General features: G+C 40.3%; 1 protein-coding gene across 1 annotated transcript in view; it reads left to right on the forward strand.

Moving 5' to 3' along the window:
- The first annotated feature begins 923 nt into the window (after positions 1–923).
- Positions 924–17,091, forward strand: part of ANXA13 (annexin A13) — a 59,337-nt gene continuing 43,169 nt past the window's right edge. Inside the window, exon 1 of the mRNA XM_075582236.1 lies at positions 924–1,039. Within this exon, the coding sequence (XP_075438351.1) occupies positions 1,025–1,039 (15 nt within the window). The 5' untranslated portion in view covers positions 924–1,024. The remainder of the gene's footprint in view (positions 1,040–17,091) is intronic.

Below are 17,091 nucleotides of genomic sequence, written 5' to 3' on the forward strand. Positions count from 1 at the left end.
AGCACTGTGTGTGTGTGTGTGTGTGTGTGTGTGTGTGTGTGTGTGTGTGTGTGTGTGTGTGTGTGTGTGTGTGTGTGTGTGTGTGTGTGTGTGTGTGTGTGTGTGTGTGTGTGTGTGTGTGTGTGTGCAGTTGAGTAACCTGGAATCTTGTCTGGGACCAACAGAGCAAATATGCATACAGTATACAGGCATACCCCGGTTTAAGGACACTCACTTTAAGTACACTCGCGAGTAAGGACATATCGCCCAATAGGCAAACAGCAGCTCGCGCATGCGCCTGTCAGCACGTCGTGAACAGCAATACCGGCTCCCTATCTGTACCGAAGCTGTGCGCAAGCGGGGAGACTATAGAGCCTGTCACAAATGCGTTATTTACATCAGTTATGCATGTATATGACGATTGCAGTACAGTACATGCATCGATAAGTGGAAAAAAGGTAGTGCGTCACTTTAATTACATTTTTGCTTTACATACATGCTCTGGACCCATAGCGTATGTTAATGTGGGGTATGCCTGTACACACTGTCAAAGTTAGGTTGCAATATATAGCTTGATGCTGACAGACAATGTATGCCCCTGATTATTGTAGAGCGGAAATACAGTATACTGTAGATACATTTATATGAGATCATGACCTAAACATGGCTCGGAATTTGTTCCTAGGTGGTACTGCCTATATAAAACACTGAAAAATGCTGACTTTTAATTATACATACAATAAAAATGTTACGTGACAAGCATGGGAAAAAAAATCAGTTACAGTTAATTTGGTCAGTATACATGCAAAAGGCAATCTATATGTAAAAATGTTTGTTCAGTGATCAGTGCATCTAAAAATAGCTCAGCACTTTTATATATACACCGTATAGTACCTTCCTCCACCCAGCGACGTATTGCTAAGAGTATGACGCCAAAAGTTATTCATTAATCCTGGCCAGACTCATCTCATAAAACTTCACTGTTGCAATTCCCTGCAGGCAGAACAGCAAACAAGTGGGTCCCCGGTAGGCAAGATCAGTAACAATGGGCAACTTTCATGTAAGTACTCTGGGCATTTTTTGTTAGATGCAGCTACAAAAAAAAAAAGGTCATTATGTTTTTATTTAAAAACGAAAAATATTGCTGCTGTTCGTCAGTACTTGTCATTGCTATTGCAGCTCTAGAGGTGAATAACCCTCATAAGAGACCAAATGTGGGATCACATTATGCGGAGATTTAATAAAATAATATTGGGGTCACACATTTGGTCTCTTATGAGGGTTATTCGTTTCTACTAGAGCTGCAATAGCAATGACAAGTACTAATGAATGAGAGTAATGCACTATTGTGGCACCTTCTCTTTACTCCAATCTCATATATATATATATATATATATATATATATATATATATATATATATATATATATGAATGACGTTTTAAGTTATGGCGGGTGAAAAAGGCAACAAGAAACCTCCTCATATTTTATGGTGAAAGGCAGGGTTGTAGACCTGCCTAAGACATGTGAATGTGCTCATAAGTGATCTTTTTATTATATATATATATATATAATATTATTTTATATATATACCTATACCTATACCTTTATATATATGATGGCACGCAGTAATTACCGAGGATTTCAGAACTGCAGAGCTGACCTTCAAAGGATACTCAACCGGACGGTTTGATTTCACTGAGTACTTGACTCACGTAATAACTGTCCAAGCGCCATAAATGTTTTTTGTTCTCAACAGAATATTCTGCATGTTGTAAAAGTTATTCCAGATGTCCTTTTCAGTTGATGAGAAGAGACTGGATACTATGTTGGAATACTCTCATGTTTGAAATGCAGTATTTTCAGCTCTGCAGATGCGGTCATTCAGTTCAATTGATTCAATTGATGAAAAATGCAGTACACAGTATTACATGGTTTTTTTTTTTCAATAACTGCTTCTTATAGTTCTTCAGCGATGAGAACACAATGGAAGAGTTTTAGGAAATGACGCTAGTAGATATTTGCCCACGCAAAGTGTTTTTAGCGTCCGTGCAAAAAAATAAAATAATATCATTTTTTTCTCAAATTGAAATCTACTGTAGAATTTATAATGACGAGTATGAAAGTAGCCAAGAAAAAAAAAAGGCAACATACTGTAGAAAGATCAGTTAAATGCAGTACCTTTTCCTTGGAGAGATACTAACTTTTAAAGGACATTGAGGAATGGCAAATAATGATCCCAACATTGCTGTAATATAATGCGGATATCTAATTTGCTTGGTTTAAGAGTCCTTTCCTCCATGTAATGCAATATCCCTTCTTTATTAAAGATTCTGTGGAAGCCTTCACTAAAGGTAGCCCTGTGAGGGGGGCTACAGTAGATACTGATGATTGGTTACGAACTACCACAAGGGTTAAAGCCTAGGATACCAATCATGGGTGATAAATGATATCGCTAACCATTTTGTCCGGATAAAATGGGATAAGTAAAAGGCAGTGCTGTGTAGATGGATGGCAGCAGTTATACGAGCCCCTTTATAAAAGAGTTCAATCCACCTACAGTACTGTAAACTGGGTATTCTTCAGTTCTTTGAAAGTTCTTCAAGAGTTCTTCCTGTATAAATGTTATTTTTTTTTTTATTGAAAAATCCCTGGTGCGCAATATATTTTTGGGAGTCCTTTGTATTCAGCAGTCCCTGACCCAAAGAACCGACATGGGGCAGGATGGCAGTACTGCTGTGTATATATTGCTTTTGACATCTATGGAGTGATTACTGACAAAAGGAAGTGAATCTTATGTCATTTAAACCTGGAAAGCATCTGAAGCATATTTACTAAGAAGTCTTCTGCAATACGGGACCTTCCAGTGCTAGAGGACCCATTAGAACCTGTTCGTGTCAATGAGTCATAAGGTGACTCCCAGGCCTGGGAGATTATGGCCTAAGACTGCTTAGTAAATATGCGCCTTAATCTTTATTGAAAGTGTATCCCCTTTTCTCCTGGTCAAGGGACCACACTCGGTGTAGATGATGGTACGAGGCAACCACTCATGCAATTGTGTCTCAGGGGTGCTGTTTTCACTCTATTGGAATCAGTAGATTGAATTTCAGTTCTGGTTTTCCAAGCTGCAATTACAAACCAGAAAGCTCTGGCCTTGGTGATGGAAATGTATTCGCAATCCAGGGGGAGCATATAAGGGAAATAAAACAAAACAATCTAAGTGCAGACAGTAAATACAGTGAATAAAAATCTGTAGAATTCTTGGCTCCAATGTGCAGCCTACTCACAGGATTTCAGTAATAAACGGGCAACAACGAGCAGTTTTGGATAATAGGAAGAACTTCAGGCTCAGGGATGATGTTATTCTCCAATCACTGCGAGATGATAGTGCATGTAAAAAGAAACATATCCATAGTGCAGACCAGTAAAATGTAACTTTATAGGGGTCCTAAAAAATGCACACTTACAATAAAAAACGTTCAATAATGCATATATCACCAAATTGTGATGAAAGAGAATCGATGTGTGCCTGGCTCAACACCCGCCTCCGTTCAGCGATCAAGTGGTAAGACGCCTCTGCAGTCAGCTCCCTGCTTCCTGGTGTCTCTCTGAGACGTCACGTCACATCCGGTTCGTCGCGTCACGTCACTTCCGGTTTCGGCTTTGGGATTGACAATCTCTGCCACTTCGTCTCTCCTCCTCTGGGCGGCTCTCACTCAACGCGTTTCGCCAATGAGATGTGTGGGTTCATCAGGTAATGGAAAGCCAGGACTGACATGACAACATAATGTCAGCATTGCTAATGTGGCTCAATTCCATCGTCATAATTGAGTCCAGCTATTTTTTATAGAAAAGCAGAACTACTGTGAGCCACAAAAATTGTATAATTAGTGTAGAACTGAATCAAAATCTAATGACTAACAAAACTGTATTGATTGTGACAAAATAAAAAATGGCTTGTATCCATGTAAGATGGTGTATACACCATCTTACAGTGGCAGCCGAGCTGAGTCTTATGCGGCCGCCACCGCAATGCGCATGAAGAATCGGGTTTGTTTGTTTTTTTCCGCAGCGTGCCGCGTGTCACTGATGCGCGGTCACGCTGCATCGGGTGCGTGCGCGCGTGCCCAGGGCTCCCCGAAGGTGGAGCGGGTTAAGGGAGATGTGGGGAAGGCGGTGGGGGGCCCGGTGGACCCGGAGAAGCAGAGGGGAGAGACAGAGGGGAGAGGACCAATCAGAGAGGATCCGGCTGGCGCAAGGCCAAGTTCGGCGCCAGCCCGAAAGCAGCCGCAGGACAAGCCGGGTGAGTGTTAAACTCAGCTCGGCCGCAACAGTACATACGCAACATATTGACTCCCTTGAGAACTCTTCGCTGGAGTTTTTATTACCTTTATCACCAATGGCGGATTTAGAGTTGCCTGGAGACCGTAAAGTTGTAGCGCAAACTCATTGATAACGGTTTGTGCCTCGTAAAAATATGACCCCACTTTAGAGTTGGCCAAACATAGGTGCAAAGTGATGTTTGTATGGGGCTCGTTAACCTAACGACTCGATGGGCGCAGCCGAGGCGTGTCTATAACTAATTTATTTAACTGAGCTCAATGTGGTCTTTCACTCCTGACTTATATTAGCGTCCAATTTAAAGCCGATTATTAATTTAAGAAGCCTTCTTCATTATGTGCCAATACATGCCAGGCACTAATAAGACTACAGTATTACTGTATAACCCAGCATTTGTAACATCATATTTTTGGAACCATGGTTGCAATTGGTGCTCTATTGATGCACAGGCACTAACTGGCAATGCTTGATATTCATGACAATGGACTAAGACCCTGGTGAAGAAGGGAAATAATTTATAGGCTAGAGTTATTGTATTTGGCATGCATGTTGATAAAGTACTCCCGAGTTACCACCTAACACATCACATCATCATGGACATTTTTGGATCTTATTCTGGATGATCTAGAGACTAAAATACACATTAGAACAGCTGTCCCTCCCATGATCAAACTACTGGCTGCAGAGCTCAGATGTTGCAGACTTATGTCAAGCCCTCAAAAGTCGAGTTTTTCAGTGCATGCGCTGATGCACTTGAGCTCAAACTTTATTCAGACGTAATCATTATGCACAGACTTAAAAGTTCCGCATAGCCAGTGGCGCTAATCTAATTATTTAAGACTCTGTTGCGCCCAACTCTAAATCTTTTATTTATTTATTTATAAAAATGTTTTCCCCGAAGTAATACATTGAAAGTTACCTCTCGTTTTCAAGTATGTCCTGGGCACAAAGTTATAACAATACATGGTTACATTAAAAGAACAGAGGGTATACAGTCAATTCACATACATTTCACGGACAGATAGAGTTGGAAAATTGGGTGCAGGGGACAAAGGGCTGCAGTGTTTCAGATTGAAATAGAGACGCTTTAACATCACCAAACATCAGCAAATGGCAGCAAACGTCTCATACCCTTTAGCTGCGCCAAAGGCTGTCCGCCTTATGAGCGACGCAGATGTACACTGAAAGGGTTCATATTGAATGCAGCTGCGAATTCAAAGTTATTTGTGTCCTCTTGGCTCATTAACATTCCAGTGGGTGGGGTTGACGTTCCACAAAGTACAAGCAAATGTTAACCCTTAGCACGCTGGTCCTGTGCAGAGGGGAGCAGCTCATGTGTCCACCTTTGGGGCGACGCTGATGTAACTGAAGGGGTTCAAATTGAATGCAGCTGTGAATCAGGGTCTTAGCTAAAAATAATAAAGGAGCATCACAAACTTCTTTACATTATGCCAACGCTATTTTTGAGACTTTGTCTAAAGTCTAAAACAGGCCCACGGAGTGCTAATCATGTTTAAAATCTGATCTCATACATATTATATATCCTGTAGTATCAACTACATCTCTAGGACTCTTCCAGCACTAACATTGCATTACTTTATCCTGTGATCCTGATTCTACTGTATACTGTATGCTGCAGCATTTGCGCCTGAACTTTTTGAAAACCTACTAAACATATTAAACTGTAACAGAAAGGTTAACAATGTTGGAAAGTACAGAATGTCACAGATTTCACTTTATTGCAAATCCAGACTATAGTACTGTGTGTTCGATTCATATTATAGCAGAAACATGCTTTGCTAGCACAGGCTACACAAAGCCGGATAGATTGATCATTTCCTAAACATTAAAGCAGGCAACCTTTGCTATGGTTAGATTTGTTTAGGGAAGTCAAATAGAATAGCAGGGGTGCGCAAACTTTCTACGCTTTGCCCCCCTGCGTGCTGAGCCCCAGTGCTCGCATACCCCCCCCTTATCTAGGAACCAACATAAAATTACGCTGCAGGGTCATGTGACCCCAGTTTGCGCACCCCTGCCCTACAGAACAGCACATTGATGCTTCAATAAAGCTCTAATTCATTCACATGAGTTATTGCATTTTTAACTATGTTGACAGTGTGCGTTATAAGTGGCTATGTCCTAAACTTCGCAAAGGTCCTTTTTGGCATATAATAGACACGCCGAAATCCCAAAAGTTATTGCACTTTTATGCACCTATGTACCAACCTTAATTTTTTTTCAATGTGCACCTTAAGTGTCAAAAATGTTTTTTTTGTGAAATATTTTAGCGCACAGAAATGAAATGCACCCGGCGCACAGGTGTTAACACTGTATATACTAAACAAAATTGTGCATTAAAATACTGTAAGTGGAATACGCGTCCAAATCTTCCGCCACGTTTAACCTGGTATAAATCCTAAAAAGCCTGTTAGTGCAGAATTAAGATGCTATAGATGTAGTCGGGGATATTGCTCCCTGTTGCTCTTTATGGAGGGATATGTTATCATACGTTATCACTGCCTTTGGATCCTATGGAGACTCTGAGATATTGTGCATTATAACCTGATATTCTTCATTGCCACTATGATATATCTTATAGCTATTCAACATAAGACTACACTATTCATTTATATTTCCGAACGCTAATTATAAAAACAAAAATACACATCATTTGGCTTTAATTTAAATTGTATCAATCAGGTAATCAACATAATAACAGTGGGTCAAATTTAATTTCACACAGAAAACTGTGCGTCATATGTGTGACGTCCCATAATGACTTTCATATATATACAGTGCTTTGTACGATGTACATTGTATAAAGGTTTGTGCTACTTTACAGCACAAAAATGTTGAGGCACAATAAAAATGTAAATATGATCACCCGTAGTGCCCTATGTGGGATTGCGGCAGCACCTATATACAATGAAGCCAGTTTCCATGAGTGCACCTGCAGATTTGGTGAGACTTGCTGTCTCCGGAGACGCAGCCGAATAAGTGAAAGTCCGCAGCTGCCGAAGTCACGCTGCCGGAGGTTCACGCTTCAGGATCAGACCCCCTGCAGCGTTACTCCTCCGGCGCTGGGACCCCCACAATCTCGTAACCGCAGGTTGCCCCAGGACCCGAAAGCTGTGAGCGTGGCTATATCTGTTTTGCTTAAACATTTTTACATAAAACATGCCTGTTTAGGGGACCTCCTTTGTAAGGTTCACATATTTGTGTGCTTTGCTCAGAGATATTAATCCTAGTAGTTGACATTACACCAGGGTTAGTTGACTTTAGTATACAGCATTTATTATTTGACTTCTGTCTTCTTGCTGATCTTCTGAGGGATGTTTAGGTGGAGGGATATTATTATAAAGGGAAGTACCACAGACTGTTTTGTTTGTGGGAACGGGCCTGAGGAAGGGTAATCTTTGTCCCTGAAATTGTCGTTGACCCCCTATATTATATCACCTTTACCTTACTGTATGTTATACGTCACCCGTGTTTTTCTCTTTTTTGTCTACTGCTTTTTCTTTTTCCCCTATGGTTGTTATTCCCCACGTTTTCCCCCCACCTCCCTCCCTCTCCAGACTCGTGATCTTTTGATTAGCCCTCTTTTTTCATGTTAGCTCCCTCCTAGCCTACAATAGGGTTGGCTTATGTTATACATATATTGTTTCAATACATTACTGTTAGTTTTCTATTGATGTCTTTGACTTATTTTTTCATTTTGAGTGCTGGGAACCATCATATCTATTTAGTCATTCATTATCCGTTTCAATCAGCCGCGGAGAATCCCATGGCGGATAAATGGTTACGGAATTCGCCTGTATTGTTTTGCACGTCAGGATGAGCAAAGTTCAGAGCACAGGCTGATAATATTATCAAGATCATTGACAAGGGCTGAAGGAGGAGGAAAAGGCACTGACTCCCAAAACAATGACACTGAGTGTGACTCAATTCCGGTGTCGGGACCTGGGGAAAGTCACTTTATCTCCTGGTGTATCACCAATAACATAGATTGTAAGCTCATCTGAGCAAGGACGGTGTCTGTAACAATTCCTATGTGCTGCACACTATACAGGCAGTCCTCGGTTATCGAACACAATGCGTTACTCAAAATGACGTTGGATAGCGAAACGTCTTAAAGCGAAACACGTTTTCCCATAGGAACACTGTTTAAATGAAAGGTTCCGTTCCTGAAGGCATTTTTAATGCTAAAATACACCAAATATTTTACTCAGGCAATAAGATATGCAGCACACACAAACATTATATAGTGTATATACTGTATTATATATATAATATAACATAATATATCATGTAATTTAATAATATAATATATTATATAGTATAATATTATATGATATATATTATATACACATACACAACGTTGCAAAGCGTCGTAAGAGCGTTGGATAAGCCGTTTTGGCGTTGTAAAAATGAATATAGGTATGCATTGCATAGCGTTGGATAAGCCATTCGTTGTAAAGCGAAGCGTTGTAAAACGAGGACTGCCTGTATTGTAATTGTAAAGCACTTTTAGTTCCATTGGTAGAAAAGCTCTATATGGATTAAAGTTATAAAGATTAAAGGGCCAAAGGAACGTCTCCTTTCTGTCTGCCCATTGCATGTTCAGTCCCACCTAGCATCAGCGAGATATATTGAGTGAGATAGATCTTTGTGTAGTACGTTAAAATGTTCAGCTCTGAAGGTCCCTCTGGTTGCGATTCTGTAAAATAAATGTGGGTTAGGCAGGGTGGGTTCCTTCTTTAAACAGATAACGTAGGTACATCATTACATTATGTTGTGCAGTAGCTAGTTACTTATTTTCATGATTGAGCGGCAGTAAAAGAGTTCAAATACATTTCAACAGTTCAATCCGGAGGTGGCCAACTCCAGTCCTCTCGGGCCACCAACGGGTCAGGTTTTCAGGATATCCCTGCTTCAGCACAGGTGGCTTAATCAGTGGCTCAGTCAAAGACTTTAACCAGTTAATTTAATTGAGGTTTAATCTCTTTGGTGCTACAGTTTCTTTATTTGGCAGTGTTACATCGCAGCATGGACAGTCAGTTGTATTGATTGGAGGGGGTCCAAAAATATGGCTTTGGGGTGTAATAAGAAGAAAGTTGGAAGTGTTTAGCCTGGTGATAAATATATTTCCTCTGATATATCATTATTGAGCAAAGATGGGGATATCCAGCATGCAGTCTGGGCTGTATGGAGAAGGGTGTTTAAGCGTGTGGAGAGCAGTGGCTCTCAGGACGTGGGTAGTAGCACATGGCACGCTATTTGTGTTTTAAACGCATAAGAAGTCACAGAATGAACCCCTAAAAGATATAACGGCAGCAGCCCTGCTGCAGTAATGCAGTTGTGCTGTACAGTATCTGAACTAATCATTTCTTTATTCCCAACTTTTTCTCACGCGCTACTCACCAAGAAAACTCGGTATTAGAGGGAGTCTAGGGAGGACACCCACCCCCGACCTATAACCAGGACCTACCGAAAATATATAACAGCATTGTATGGAATGCTCTGTATTTGGAGACCTTGTCTCCCGTGAGAAGTGACATTTCGCTTAGATATCATCATTGTGCAACCCCGTGGCTATATATTAACTGTGACTGATCTGCATCATTGTATCTGTTTTCAGATTGCAACATTTCCTTTACAGCTTTATGTATAGTATCTTGTTCTCTGCATTTTCATATCTTGTCTCTAATCAGCAATATACATCTAAGAGACCTACCACTCTTATCTAGCTGCCACGCTGACACTGTTCGTGCCACTATGTTAGGAATGCGCAATTTGTTCTGTTACTTTAATTAGTGGGCTATTTTTAATGGATTGATATTAAAAATTATGTTTTAAAATATACTTTGGGATTTCAACATTGGGTCCATTGAAATGAAGGTGTCAGCTTTGGCTAGCAGGGCTGTGAGACATTCTTATAAGGGGCGTTTTTGGTGTGTTGGAGAGGGTGAAGGGTAATAAGTGTCTAGGAGGTGGTCAGGGTTAACTCTTGCATACCATATAGAGTAGTAAGACATTGCCAAGGCTAGTGTAGTGTTAATTGGTGTGAATCCCAGGATAGGGTCAGCAGTGCACAGCAATCGGAACAGGAAAAATGGCGCTCAGCACATTAAGCAAATTAAAAGCATTTTATTGTTACAGGTGACATCAGAGATGGGTGGGCAACAGAAAACTCTGACGCGCTTCGTGCTTAGCAAGCGCTTTGTCAACGAGTAGGCTATATCTGTCCCCAATATCCATAAATCCCATTTGGAGAGAAAAAAAACACTTATTTTATTTTTCCACTAAATTTTGAGTGAAATTGTTATCACACATCACTATCAAAACAGATGGACTGAACATTCTGGAACCCCTTGAATATATAACTTTATTTCTTTGACTCATATGGGACTTTATACACACATATATATACTGTATGTGTGTATATACTTCAGAGGTTCTGTAGCACTGATTTTCTGGAACTTGGTTCGATATTGGCATTCTAGTGTTAAGTATGTCCTGTGCTAACCCCTCTGTAGCAATGAGTAGACAGCTAGCCATGGGTTGCACATAACTAGCTGGCCACTTGTTTTGCATGAGCCTATTTATTGTAGGGTGTTTATGTATTATGTTAACCCCTTTAGTGCCTGATGGGCGAAGCGGTGTTAACTCCGTCAATGGATTGTTACCGTTTCAATCCGTGCGGATTCATCCAAAACCGCCATTGGATACAATCCGCTGCTGGATTTTACCAATCCAGTGCGTGGATTCTGCAATTCGTGCGCGGATTGCAAAATCCGTGGATTGGTTAAATCCTTCAACAGATTGCAGAATCTGCGGACTGTACCGTCAGAGACAAACAACATCCGGAAAACACGAATCGCCCTTTTTGAGACTGATTTGCGGAAATCCGTGGACCAAAGGAACTGGTCGATCCGAGGCGCATCGTAATCTGTCAAAAAAAATGTTCCCATATCTACTGTTTGGTGTTTGGTCTGAGGAAGGGACTGCTTGTCCTGAAACGTTACCATTGTTAGCTCTGATGCATTAATACATTTGAAATCATTTGATTCCAATACATTTTGTGTGCCTCTTCCTTTCTCCTATCTACCCATATCTACTGAAGACATTCATTTGCAATGAACATAAAATACACACTGTTTATGGGCTGGTTTAATGCTCCTATAAAACCACCCTTTGCCAATGGTGAATTGTCTTCTATAGTATTTCTTACAGTGGCTACCACATTCCCAATGGCGGAAATGTTTAAGAGAAAAGAAAATGACTTTGTCTATGTCACCAAATGAAAACACTAAATGATTTCCCAATTAAGTAAAGATGTGATCAGGAGTAGTAGGGTGAAGCAACGTGTAGTTGTCTATACAAAATACAACTTTTTTATGATTAAATGGGACTGTTCCTACAGACGGTATATCATTTGCAAACCGTCTTCTCTGTGGGCAACCAAGAAACGACATCAAATGTCCACAAAGCCGATAAAGAGCTTTCCTTCCTTTAATCCCCATTCACTGCATCTGAATATGGATCTGACACGTAAAACAGAATATCTAACTCAATAATACTTCTTGGGTTAAGTACATAACATGGTCTCCTTGTGTAATTAGAGTAATGCCATATTTTGTATGACTAATGTTAATGATTCATTTGGTTAGCCAGCACATTTATGGCCCCTTTTTGTTTAGCAGTAATAATTTATATTATTATCTATAATAGATAAAGCAAAGCCTCGATCGTGGCCGCATTTCAGCTGAGCAGACAGGCAGGTTACATTTTATGAGCCGACAGCTGTTGAATGGTGGTTTAAGCTGGTCCTATGGCACCTGTTGCATATACTGTGAAGCTGTCTACTAATGAGATATATTATATATACAGCTCAACCCCGTTATAGCGCGATACGCTTATAACGCGGTTTGTGCGTGGACCCCGAATAAAAATATTTTTTGCACACACACACTGCACACACACTATATATATATATATATATATATATATATATATATATATATATATATATATATACTGTATATATTATATATATATATATATATATATATATATATATATATATATATATATTGCAGAATAAACGAGTACTCATTTATTCTGCACTATTGCAACTGGACTAACACGCTATTTTCTGCTTTAAAACTATTAGCTATTAAAACTAACATAGTCCTTGACGTCCATAACCATTGAACACATTTTAACATATGCCAGCCGCTGGCTTCAAGGCTAGTGGGCATGTACCTACTTTATTAACCCAAAGGTTAACGCAACCCAAGCCGCAAAGCTAAAGGCGTTGCACCACCTTCCCAAGGCCATATATGGCCAACAAAAACCCCATCAGCTTTTAACCTCATACAACTGGGAAAGAATGAGACATGCATATTACATTGCACATATCTACTACAGCAGGGGTGGTCAACTCCAGTCCTCAAGGGCCACCAACAGGTCAAGTTTTAAGGTTATCCCTGCTTCAGCACAGGTGGCTCAGTCATTGATTGAGCCACCTGTGCCGAAGCAGGGATATCCTTAGAACTTGACCTGTTAGTGGCCCTTGGGGACTGGAGTTGGTCACCCCTGTACTAGAGATTTGTCTTGGAAAAGAGAAGGAAGATGACATTTCTATAAAAATGGCTTTACTATTTCTGTTATTGCAGAATTAGGTCCAAAGACATAGGACAATAAGCAGAAGAGTAAGCCCACAGCACTTCCAACCACAGGAACCTCCAGGAGAAATGACATGTTTAGTACCGCAGTTTGTACTAGTCCAGAAAAGGACTAAATCACTTTGAATGCGAGTGTCAGTGTGTGAGCACTTTGAAAATAACTTCTGCTTACGGTTACAGATGAAAACCTCTGCAGTTGGTATGTCACTGGTAATTTAGGGAGGAGAGGATTTTGCTGTTCAAAGACAGGGGCAGCGTCAGCTGTTAGAGGGTCTTCAGCAGGAATATTGTAGGGCGCCAAACACACCAACATTTACCTTTAAATTGAATACTAACTTTAATACGTTTGAATCAGTTGGCGTCCTGGTTGTTTAGTGTGTTTATGCTGCTGTGTCAACTACGTCCAAATATATTGTCGAATTAACAGTCCTGGTCTACAGGATAGTATCACAATGTTTACAGCTTCTGTCGTAGTTTAATGCCAACTTTCACAAACACTGGTGCGCTAGTTTCAATCATCGGTACTAATCTGGGGGTGGGGGAAGGGAAGGGGACAGGGGAAGGGGAAGCTCCCGCGTCAGCAAAATGAGGATAGTATATGAAATCAAATAACACACAAACTGGTGCAATAGAGGATAAACTATAATAACAACATAAACAGACAGACAAGTTCCTCCTTGAATGCACTCAGAAAGGTAAGTCAGAGCGATATGGTTGATAACATTAAAAACCTTTTAATCACCAAATAGTAAGAACATATTGTATAGAGGGAAATGGTAGAGGTAGTCCACGGCCAGTCCCTTAAAACAAACCAAGAAAAGATCTTCCCAAATAGGTGTATGGAAGATAGTGGGGACAATACACCACCTAGGTGTGGGCTACAGAAAACTGCAAAGTCTCGCCACAAAGTAACTTCAGACTTGAGAACCTGTCCTGTTGGCAGGAATTCTATTATCAAAAACCAGCACACCTATAGAAAAAAGTATGCTGATACTAGATCTGAAGAAGGTGTGGGCTACAGAAAACTGCAAAGTCTCGCCACAAAGTAACTTCAGACTTGAAAACCTGTCCTGTTGGCAGGAATTCTAATATCAAAAAACCGGCACACCTATAGAAAAAAGTATGCTGATCAAACCCTCAGACAAAGGGGGCAACATCGTGATAGTCAACACCATAGATTATGTCAAGGAGAACCTGCGCCTCCTATCCGATCGCGATTGTTACGCGATACTGAGGACTGATCCAACAAATGCGTTTCTACATGACCTCAAACTTATTTTGGACGTGGGCGTCCAAAATAGAGCTCTTTCCCTCACAGAAAGTAAGGCACTCCTTAACAAAAACCCAAGGATGGCCACTTTCTACTCCCTCCCTAAGGTGCATAAAAGCCTGGACGCGCCACCGGGGCGCCCTATCGTATCAGGGATCTCGAATATTACTGAAAACAGCAGTATATATGTCGACAAGGTGCTTCGTAGTCACACTACCCTCTTACTTGAGGGACACAAAGGACGCTCTTAATAAATTAAGGGAGGTAACTATCAAGGACGACACGTTACTCATCAGCCTGGATGTTGAATCTGTATACTTCTATAATACATGAGAGGGGCATCCAGGCTGTTGAATACTATCTCACCAAGAGATCCAGTGAGTTTGGTAGCCATAACGCACTGGTACTAGACCTACTAAGATTTATCGCTCTGACTTACCTTTCTGAGTGCATTCAAGGAGGAACTTGTCTGTCTGTTTATGTTCAATCATCGGTACTTATATAGCAGACTGCTGAATGCAGAGTGACATGAAACCGTGCAGTGGGAAGGAAGAAGACGGTGATATATAGTCCAAGTCACTCTCTGATAACACAATGCTAAATCCCACCATTACCTTACCATACAAAAAACAATGCATTAACGTCTGATACATATTCTGTATCATTGCAGCTCTATTTCCGCTTAATATGTCAATGGAAAGGGATTATTTGCCCTGCATACAGAGCTATGTACAATCGCAAAAAGATGGTGCTGGTTGACTGTGATGGTTTTCTAGGCACTCCTGACCAAGTACAAAGTATTTTTTTAATCTTACCCTATTCTTTTCCAACTGTGAGCACATGCACTGGTTAGAAAGGACGGGGAATATATAATATACAAAAACAGCCATCAATGTCAACTCCGTTTATTCTTCATTCTGGAAAATCCTCACTATCTTCTCTTTTATCTTCCGACTTTCTTGTACCCCTGGGATGGCCCTTGCTGTAAAACAGTCTCACATTATGTTTATTTGGAGAAAGTAAGTAAGACGAGGAAATGATTTTTAACAATCATACCAATAAGTGATTGAGCGATGGACACACATAATAATGTGAGGGAGCGGCTCAGCGAGTCTAAACACTGACTCTGATAACAATGACACAGAGTATGAAGCAGGGGAGCCTGGATACAATCCCAGTGTCGGCTCCCTGTGACCTTGGGCTTCATCTCCCTGTGCCCCAAGCACCAAAAGCATAGATTGTAAGCTCGTCTGGGCAGGGACTGTGTCTGTGAAAATTCCTATGTGTGGCGTACCACGCGCTATACTGTAATTGTGAGCAGTTTTGAGTCCCTTTGGTAGAAAAGCGCTATATGAAATAAAGTTATTATTATTTATTGTGAAGACATTGTTCAGTCACAGTATGAAAGGTTAAGAATGACTAACGCTAGCAACCTCTCACCTTCTTCAGCCCGGCACGACATGACATTTTGAGCCACGTCTTTATCTATAACACACCTTGTCTTGTCTGCCTGTAATGGGAAATGCTGGGCTTTATCAGGGAGCTGTCATTGTAACATTATCAGTCTAACAACATGATGAATGAGCAAAGGAAGAAAAGGATTTGTATAAGGAGATATGTATGTCTCTATGAACACAGCCCTTCACACATATGTGTGTGTCTATATACTGTAAATAATATATATATATATATATGTATACATATGTATATATATATATATATTATTGGATATTGTAAATGCTCAAATGTTGGGATAAAGATAATTTCATAACTGATGTTCAACTTTATTGAGATTCTAACGACTTCTTTTACCATTTTGCTAATAAAATATGTTGAACATGTTGGGAGTTTCCAATATAATATAGCTTCAGAGTCTAGGTAGTCTTATTGAAAATTACGCTGTCTCAGGTTATATGGCTTTGCGAAAATGTTGGACTTGCTCTATCAAAGAAACAAAATCCATAGTTCTTAATGTGATATTTTTCCTTGATAAATATGATGCTATTTTTGACCCTAGTTTTGTAGCTGGGAGGTTTTGATATATATATATATATATATATATATATATATATATATATATATATATATATATATATATATATATATATCAACTGTAAATATTACTGTATGTTCATTTGCATGTCTTAGACAGGTCTGCAACCCTGTCTTTCACCATTATCGCCCAGCATACAGCGCTTCCACTGCAGCAAGGGATTCTGGGAAATGGCATGCAAATGACCACACAGTGCCACCTTTTGTCTCAAGCTCATATTACACGAGCAGCCCTTAAGCCAATGCATGCTGCTATAAACACAGCTTTTAAGCATAGGTTGGGGTGAGATGCAAAGCCAGTAAACCCACTCACAGACATGTTTCAACCTTGATGGGTATCATCAGTGTGAGGTTGGTTGCTGACTATGCTGGTTTGAGACTAAGAGTATGTATTCACCACACTTATTAAGGTTATGGTGGGTAAAAAAAAGTGACAAAAACCCTCCACAGTAAAGCATATAGCAACTGATGTTCATTTGCATGTCTTAGACAGGTCTGCAACCCTGTCTTTCACCATTATCGCCCAGCACACAGCACTTCCACTGGTACTTTTGTCTGGTGTTGAGAATGTGTGGTGTTCTGGGTAATGTGCAAATATAAGGAATGTGCAATTATGTATCAACTTCTCCCTCCTTCAAAACTGGGGCAAAAAGTGGTTGAAAAACTAGTACACGATTTACCAAGAAAAATAAAGTTTTTGTCTGGGATAAAACTGGGGGTGTTTTTTGCCTCCCTTTTGAAATGGAAGATTCGGGGGAACATTT

The sequence above is a fragment of the Ascaphus truei genome, chromosome 2 (genome assembly GCF_040206685.1).
Source record: "Ascaphus truei isolate aAscTru1 chromosome 2, aAscTru1.hap1, whole genome shotgun sequence".
Taxonomy (NCBI): Eukaryota; Metazoa; Chordata; class Amphibia; order Anura; family Ascaphidae; genus Ascaphus; species Ascaphus truei.